The sequence below is a fragment of the Triticum urartu genome, chromosome 5 (genome assembly GCF_003073215.2).
Source record: "Triticum urartu cultivar G1812 chromosome 5, Tu2.1, whole genome shotgun sequence".
NCBI lineage: Eukaryota > Viridiplantae > Streptophyta > Magnoliopsida > Poales > Poaceae > Triticum > Triticum urartu.
Genome location: NC_053026.1, coordinates 426,792,856 through 426,801,956, shown reverse-complemented (window position 1 = coordinate 426,801,956; position 9,101 = coordinate 426,792,856). Strand labels below are relative to the sequence as shown.

The 9,101-nt window shown below is 50.3% G+C and overlaps 1 protein-coding gene across 1 annotated transcript; it reads right to left on the bottom strand.

Moving 5' to 3' along the window:
- Nucleotides 1–771: 771 nt before the first annotated feature.
- LOC125556142 lies at nucleotides 772–1,583 on the bottom strand. The gene is made up of 2 exons (XM_048718928.1): nucleotides 1,361–1,583; nucleotides 772–1,250 (listed from the first exon to the last, which is right to left on the bottom strand). The coding sequence occupies exons 1-2, from the start codon at nucleotides 1,425–1,427 to the stop codon at nucleotides 1,036–1,038; spliced, it is 282 nt and encodes a 93-aa protein (XP_048574885.1). The 5' UTR covers nucleotides 1,428–1,583; the 3' UTR covers nucleotides 772–1,035.
- Nucleotides 1,584–9,101: the final 7,518 nt, after the last annotated feature.

Here is a 9,101-nt window from a genome sequence, read left to right as displayed (position 1 = left end):
TTTGAGTTTGCTGCAAGCCGCTGATGCAGCGAGGTTCGATGGAGCTTCGTGCTATGTTAAGGACTAAGCAACTAAGGGACTAAGCAAAAACAAGTTGCCGATCTGTACGTAACTCAAGAACTACCAGCTCACGTATATGTGCACCTTGATCAATGCGTTGACCGCAGACGCTGCCCATGCACTGACATATATTTTTTGGCAAAGCCCATGCCCTGATTTTTATTTTGGCAAAGCCCATGCCCTGTTGTTGTGCCGGGAAAGCAATGGCGTGGCAAGTGGCAACCACATTTGCAAGCATGAAGCATCGATCTTTCTTTTTTTTGGCAGGGTATGAAGCATCGATCATATATAGTAACTACATAGAGCAAATGTTAGCAAGTTGACACCAACTAACATTAGGCCTAGGCCACAGATCAAACATCATTTGTGGTAATTCGCTAAAAAGAAACCATTTGTGGTATCAGTGTACCTCATGAAGCCAAAACTGCCAGACCTTTTATTCTCTCGTAAAACCAACCGAACTTGTGTCTGGTTTGCAGTATACCAAGAGAGTCGAAGATGCCTCTACTCTGCTGCATGTTGCAGCAGCTGTGGCCTAGCCTAATGATCACTCGGCTGTCTGCTCGGAGGAGACAGAGGCATGATTCTCACAATCAATTTGCCATTTCTTCGTTAGTTCCTGCTTAATAATTAGCTCCGGTACCAAGGTTACCCGCATAGTACTCCTCTCATCAAACTGAACTGCCATGCACACTGGGCAAGAAATTCATGGAAGGGCATCCACCATATATGCATCAATGGCACAATGTTGATGATCTTATTGCAGAGCACACATAGATGGGTTGTACAGATGGCAGCATGCAGGGGGGAAACGTACAGATCGAGGGATAAAAACTCAAAACATAAGCACTAAATACAATTCTCCAGATCAACCAACTCATCAAAGATTTACCGCCGGAAGACAGGGGGGAGAAGAGCCGTTCGTTCGGATCCCTCCTGGCGTTTTCGTCCTCTACACGCAAATGCGTCGATCGATCAGTGCCACGGCGGCGAGGTGGGGTCCTCCGGCGCGGCGGGCACGCTGCCGCGGGGGTTGGTGTTGGCCTTGGGTTCCGAGTAGTCCATCACCGTCGACACCATCCCGCCGCCCTCCTGCTGCTCCTGCAACCGGACGCCGCGGAGGGGCGAGCGCCACCGCCCCACCGCCCTCATCACCTGCACCTTCCTGCCCTCCACCACCACCACCGCCCCTGCACCCATCCGTCCACGGCAGAGCAAGCATTAATTAATCTTTGCCACCTGATTGGCATCGAAAAGAACAAACAAGCGGGTGGGCATTGATATTCCAGTTCATGCGTACCTTGCGAGAAGGAAAGCGCGAGGAGAGCCGCGACGAGGATGACGGCGAGAAATCTTGGAGTGGCCATAGCGGCCGGACCGGACCGGAGTGGAGTGGAGTTGAGATGGGAAGTGCTGTGTTTCTTGGGTATGGGCGTATGGCCAGGGGAAGCCGGGGAGGGGAGGGATAGGATCGATGAGGAAGAAGGATGCGGTTTCGTGGGCTTTAAATGAGGCTTTCGGAGGCTTCGAAGACGCCGATGGGGGGTCGCCTTGCGTGAGCAGTGGGCGGGGTCAGGCGCCCGCCTAATTTGGGATGCCACTGACAGCTCGGGTCCACATACGCCGAAATATTGACGAAATAGAAAAATGGATGATATAGACAAAGGTCGTCGTGGGACAAATGACCTCTGTCAGTTTGTGGTGTCTTTTATTTATTTTTGCTTTGGAATCTTATGTGTATGGTGTCAAATAAGAAAAACTCCTGTCGCTATGCAGCCTCGTGGATATAGTGGTATGAAAACAACCTTCCTTTTCCTGGGGCGGTCGCAACAAATCTGTGGTCGTGTGCCTGTAGATTGGTTCCTTTCGACCTACACTTTTCTTCTTTGGTGGTTATTGTTATTCTGGTAAGCTGGTCCTATGTGACCTTAGAGCATCTACAACTGGACTTGCCAAATCCGGCCCCTCAAACCCCCGCGGACGCGTCCGGGCACGCCCGTGGATGCATCCAGACGGGTCCTCATATTTCCTTTTGTGTATCTATATATTTGAAATCTGGACTCTCAAATTCATGCAAATACATGCACGTCGATTATGTAACACAATGTCGCACATAAACAACAATTGTTGATATCAAGCATACATAGTGTTTACATAAAATTTATTTGAAGTGACAAACTCAAGCATTGCCTCCTTGGATGCCATTGTGGATCCACATGTGCTCCACAAGATCATTGAGTAGATGAGTGTGCACCTGCTGATTTCGAAGAGCCGCATCTTGATCTTTCGGGATTTCAACTTGTTTTCTGGGTGCTTCAAAATCATGGGTTTGGGCTACACCATTACCCCCATCTTCGACAATCATATTATGCAGAATAACACAACATGTCATCAGCTGCCACAAAGTTTCTGATTCCCACATCATTGCAGTGCCCTACACAATTCCCCAACGAGCTTGAAGCACACCAAGTGCTCTCTCCACGTCCTTCCTAACCGCTTCCTGCATTGTTACAAAGTGGCTATGTTTATTGCCACGCGGCTCGAATATGGTCTTCACAAACGCCACCTACTGAGGATAGATACCATCGGCAAGATAGTACCCCATGCTGTAGTCCTGTAGTTGCACGGCGGTAAATCCCCATTGCAAAGCCTCCTGAACATCGAAGATTGTTGAAGCACGTTGATGTCGTTGGGAGAACTGGGCATTCCAAAGAAAGCATGCCAAATTCATAAGTCATGTGATGCCACCACTTCTAGTATGATGGTGACCTCTCTGGCGTGACCTTGATACATTCCCCGCGGACCTTTGGGGAAGTTTTTTCATTGCTAATGCATGCAATCAATTGATCCGAGCATTCCAGGAAACCACCTTGCCTCTCCAATAGTCAACAACAGCTCTGTGTGTTGCGCATATGGCTCTTTGAGATACTCCGGTCCAAACACCTCAACCACGGCGCAAGCAAATTTGACAGTAGTCTTCAAACACGTGCTCTCCCCCATCCTGACCATCTCACCAACGACGTCTGCAGCAATACCAAGTGCAAGCATCCTGAGAGTAGCCGTGCACTTCTGCTTGGCCGAGAAAGAGTGTTGGCCGCAGCAATCCCTACTCAGCTTGAAGTAGTCGTCATGTGCCTCCACTCTGTTGTGCACGGCTACTCTTTTGAGAACGGCAACGAAACCATGGATCTTTTGAGAAAGCATGTGTGGGAGCAAAGTAGTCATTGTGCAGTAGCTATGCTCCGGACACCCTGTTCCGGTTGATCACTCTTCTCCCTTTGATTGAGCCCTTGAAGTTGAGAATATGCTCCACTTGCCGGTCCATTTCCTTTTGCATGCTCATGAGCATGATCATGTCCACTTCTTCGTCCGAATCTGACTAATCGAAGAACTCGTCTTGAATCATTTGGTCAAGCTCCGTTGGTAAATATTCCTCGTCCGACGAAGCATCGGAATCCATCATTTACCTAACAAAATCACAATTATTCCGGTCGGTCAATGTGTCGAACACATCAAGTGCAAGGCGGAATAGGAGAGTTGTCGGACGTACCACGGTGGCGTCCGGGCCGGCGATGACGGGAGCGCTCTTCCGGAGCTCGCGGCGGAGAGCCTGGCAACGGCTACAGAGCGAGCACGACGGCGGAGCACGAGACGGACGACGCGGAGGAGGAAGAAGAGAGGAGAGAGCAAATGGATTTGGCTGGTCTTCGGGGTGGATTTGGGGCAATTTGGGGTGGGGTCGGGCTGTCTGGTCCGACGTGGGGGGCGTGCCTGGGCGCGCCCGGGCATGTGACGCCCCCGATTCAATCGTACACTAATCACACACGCAAACGTGTACGATCAAGATCAGGGACTCACGGGAAGATATCACAACACAACTCTACAAATAGAAATAAGTCATACAAGCATCATATTACAAGCCAGGGGCCTCGAGGGCTCGAATACAAGAGCTCGATCATAGACGAGTCAGCGGAAGCAACAATATCTGAGTACAGACATAAGTAAACAAGTTTGCCTTAAGAAGGCTAGCACAAACTGGGATACAGATCGAAAGAGGCGCAGGCCTCCTGCCTGGGATCCTCCTAAACTACTCCTGGTCGTCGTCAGCGACCTGCATGTAGTAGGAGGCGCCTCCCGAGTAGTAGCATTCGTCATCGACAGTGGCGTCTGGCTCCTGGACTCAATGTCTGGTCGCAACAATCGGATATAGAAAGGGGAAAGGGGGGAGTAAAGCAACCGTGAGTACTCATCCAAAGTACTCATAAGCAAGGAGCTACACTACATATGTATGCATTGGTATCAAATGGAAAAGGGGTAACATATGTGGACTGAACTGCAGAATGCCAGAATAAGAGGGGGATAGCTAGTCCTATCGAAGACCACGCTTCTAGCAGCCTCCATCTTGCAGCATGTAGAAGAGAATAGATGGTAACTTCACCAAGTATCATCGCATAGCATAATCCTACCCGGTGATCCTCCCCTCGTAGCCCTGTGAGAGAGCGATCACCAGTTGTATTTGGCACTTGGAAGGGTGTGTTTTATTAAGTATACGGTTCTAGTTGTCATAAGGTCAAGGTACAACTCCGGGTCATCCTTTTAGCGAGGGACACGGCTATTCGAATAGATCAACTTCCCTGCAGGGGTGCACCACATTTCCCAACACGCTCGATCCCCTTTGTCCGGACACACTTGTCTGGGTCATGCCCGACCTCGGAAGATCAACACGTCGCAGCCCTACCTAGGCACAACAGAGAGGTCAGCACGCCGGTCTAAATCCTATGGCGCAGGGGTCTAGGCCCATCGCCCATTGCACACCTGCACGTTGCGTACGCGGCCGGTGAGCAGACCTAACCTCCCTTATACAAGAGCAGGCATTCCAGTCCAACCCAGCGCGCGCCACTCAGTCGCTGACGTCACGAAGGCTTCGGCTGATACCACGACGTCGAGTGCCCATAACTGTTCCCACGTAGTTGGTTAGTGCATATAGGCCAGTAGCCAGACTCAGATCAAATACTCAGATCTAGTTAAGCGTGTTATTTTGAAGTAACCGCGAACGCCGACCAGGGCCAGGCCCACCTCTCACCTAGGTGGTCTCCGCCTGCCCTGTCGCTCCGCCTCAAAGTAACAGTCGGGGGCCGTCGGGAACCTAGGCCCACCACTACCTGGGTGGAACCACCTGCCCCTTCAGCCCCCACACCGGAATCACTTGCGGGTACTCTACGAGCTGACCCGACTTTAGTCACAACATGTATAATATGTATGTATAGTAAATACCCGTGATCAACACCCGACGTGATCATGGCCCGATAGTATAGCATGGCAGACTAACAAGAATGTAGGGCCACTGATGATAATCTAGCACCCTATACTAAATATTTAGGATTGCAGGTAAGGTATCAACAATTGTAGCAACAATGACGGGCTATGCAACAAAATAGGATTAACGGCAAGCAGTAGCATGCTACACTACTCTAATGCAAGCAGTAGAGAAGAATAGGCGATATCTGGTGATCAAGGGGGGGGGGGCTTTCCTGGTTGCTCTGGCAAGAAGGAGGGGTCATCTTCGATGTAGTTGTCACACCCTAGCTAGTTCAAGCATCAGAGTGTGCATCATGTTTAATTTCCTTTTAAGTTTGAAATGGGGATGACAGAACCCCCAAAACCCCCTGGAAACAACTAGGGTTTACTAAAATTATTTTCAATGAACCTGAAATGCCCTTCTAAAAAAAGTTCACTCTCTTTGTCTTGTGTTGGAACCTCTGACAAAATTGGTGCACAATTTTCTAGGTCAACAGAAGGTCATTGAATTAAATCATAAGTATTTGATTTTGGGCATTTAAATGCTATAAATAATTTAAATGCTCAAACAATTCTGGAAATAAATGTTTGATGTTGGAAATATTCTAAACAGAGCCCACAATTATTTTCAGGATTTTTGGAAACGTTTTAGTATTTTTAATAAAGCCCAACAGTTGCAGAAAAAAATAGAAAACAGAAACAAATAAGAAAAAGAGAGAGAGAGGGAAACCCACCTGGGCCTCACCTGTGCTGGCCAGCCCACCTAGCTCGGCCCAGCCGACTGGCCTTGCCAGTCGTCCTCCTCCTCCCGCCAGGAGGACGAGGAGCGCGTGGCCGGCGCCCGCGGCCACACGCCGGCCACCTCCCGCTTCTGCCGATGCCCTGGAGGCGTCTAGGGGTGCCACGCCGACCCCCACGTCCCCCTCTCTCCCTCCCTCACTCTCCCCCTCGTCTCGCTCACCCTCTCCCGCGATGGCCGAGCGCGATCCTCGCCGCCGTTCGCCGTAGTCGTCACCAGAGCCACCCCCTCGCCTCTCCGACAAGGCCATTAGCTCCGCGCTACCGTCCTCGACCTCCTCGTCGACTCACGCGACGCCGGACGCCTCCAAGCACCTCCCCGACGTCTTCTTCTTCCTCGGTCCGTCGAGATCGCCGGCAACGCCCGACGACGTCCGACCTCCCCCGAGCTCGCTGAGACGCGTTCCGCAACCGCTGTGAGCCCATCTTTCTTCCGCCCCTCTCCCCGCGCTCGTTCGCGTCCTCCAACCCCCTCTGCCATCGAGGCCGAGAGCTCGGCTCCGCCGGCCATGTCGCCGCCGTGCCCACATGCGCGTAAGCTCGAATCCGAGCATGCCTTCGTCTTCCACGCGCTCCCAGGAGCCCGTAGCACCATTCCACGCGCCTCGTCGTGCCCCGCAACCTCGGTTTCGGCCTCGCCCGAACTCCGGCGGCCGCCAAGGTCGTCGCTGGCGACGTTTCTGGCCACCCTAGCTCCACCCACTGCCACCACTTGATGCGGTTTGCTCCCAGCTATGCGTAGATGCTCTCCGCCGTCGTTTTGGTTGCCGGAGCACGAAACCCGCAGCCCTCCGCCGCGTCTGGCCTCGCCGGCGGCTAAACGCCGGCGAGTTTGACTCAGTTTGACCCCTGTGTGGGCCCAGGTAGACCCCCCTGAGTCTATGACAGGTGGGGCCGGTCTGCTAATTAGTTTAGGATTAGTTTTAACTAAGTTTAATTAGTTCAGTCACTGACATGTGGGCCCAGGCCCCACTGACAGCTAATTAGTGTTAATCTAATTCTGTTAACTAGTTGTGACACTGACAGAGAGGGCCCACCAGTCAGGTTTGACCTGGCCGACCTAGTTGCCCCGCTGACGTCACATCTATGTCATGCTGACGCATTAATTCAATTATTGGATTTATTCTTTAATAGGAAATTCCAGAAAATAGTCAAAACTTCTAAAAATCATAGAAAATCAACCATAGCTCCAAATGCAAAGATTTATATATGAAAAATGATCAGAAAAATTCAATCTATCCATCTGTAATGGTTTCATGCATGAAAAAACAAGTTAACCTTGCTGTTTAAGCAGAATAAGGTGATGCTCTAATAAGGCCATGTTTAATGAGCTAATATTTGAATCTTTGATTCAAATGAGTTCATCCCCTTCTGTTTTAGCTTGCATTAGGCCAAGACACTTTCATCTTGCCATGTCATAGCATGCATCTTATTGTTGCATATTGCCATGTGTTGATTATGCTTCGGTGTGTCTTTCGTGGTAGGTTCTGCCTCCAAGGATAACCCCGAGTATCCGTCTGAAGGGAAGTACCCTACTACCACTACAACAGGCAAGCAACCCATTGATCATTCCGATACAAACCCATGTTCTCGCTTCTTCTCTTGTTTACTGCATTAAGACAACGGATTCAAACTGCTTGTGTGCTACGGTAGTTGAACCCTTATCCTCTGCATGACCTGTCATTGCCACAGTAACTAGATGAAACCCACTAGCATGTGTAGGAGTTGATTGAGCCATGTATGTGATTCCTACCTTGCTATGCCTGCTATGCTTAGAGTTGTGTCAGGTCTGGTTCATCTGGGTGATGGGCTAGAGTGATATGATTATGTCGGTAATATGAGGGATGTGTTGAACATGTTTTGGTAAAGGTGTCAATGAGAGGCCATGTAGGAGTACATGGTGGGTTGTTTCATTGAGACCGTCCATAAGAACTGAGATCTGTATGTGTGATTTAAGATGCACTTACTACCGTACATTGGGCTCGAAACCAATGGACCCTCTCGGCTTCTTAAATACCTTAGTACTCTGTCCAGGAGTTGCAAATAGTTTCTGGTGTTTGTAGGTTATGTGTTGGCGGCCGTGCATAGCGTTGACCCTAGGGGTGGGCTATGTTGCGGTACACACACCGTGGCACGGTGTACCGAGTCACCCGTTTGGTGTCTCGGGAACCCTGTTCACATCGTTCGGGGCCGTATGTGGAAACCTCGGCCGGACTCCCTGCGGATGGAACCTGGATAGGCGATACACCTAGACCAGAGACTTAAGTGTTTAGGTAGGCCGTGGCTGACACCCTCGCTGGGCTTCCGCTTGAAGGTTGCCGAGTACATGTCGTGTAAACGGCGGTAAGTGGTGAAAGCGTGTATGAAGAAGTATACCCCTGCAGGGTTAACATCATCTATTCGAATAGCCGCGTCCGCGATAAAGGACTACTTGGTTGCCTATACAGTTCATAGACAAGTTAATGGATACTACTAAAAGACTCAAGATAAGTGTGAGTACCGAGGATGGCCCTCTCGTAGGATGACGAGAGAGGATCCCCGGTGGAGTATTGTGTTGGTGAGTAGTGGACTCGTGTGCGAAAACTATTTTACTAGTGGAGTACCGTAGGATAGCTTAGCCAAGAGTCAAAGCTGGCTTGCTGCAATAACCCCACCACCTTCTTGAGAATGAGCATGTATATTAGGTTCTGATGTAAGACTTGCTGAGTACCTTTGTACTCATATTTGCTCAATTACTGTTTTCAGACGACAACACCGCCCCCTCCGATGGATTCTACGTAGACCTTGACCTCGACGAGTGACTAGCCACCCAGGTGGTGATCCTGGCCATGGAGGGCCCCATGTAGATAGATAGGCTTCGAGAAGCCTTCTTTCTTTCTAGTGTCTGTACTTAGACTAGTTGCTTCCGCATGTGCTTGTATGATTGTATGACTTGAGTGTCGGGT

Excerpts from the sequence above, each read along its gene's own strand:
- LOC125556142 (XM_048718928.1), bottom strand. The coding sequence starts at position 1,427 with ATGGCCACTCCAAGATTTCTCGCCGTCATCCTCGTCGCGGCTCTCCTC. Across the intron at positions 1,251-1,360 it reads CGCGCTTTCCTTCTCGCAAG|GGGCGGTGGTGGTGGTGGAG; the intron begins GTACGCATGAAC and ends GGATGGGTGCAG.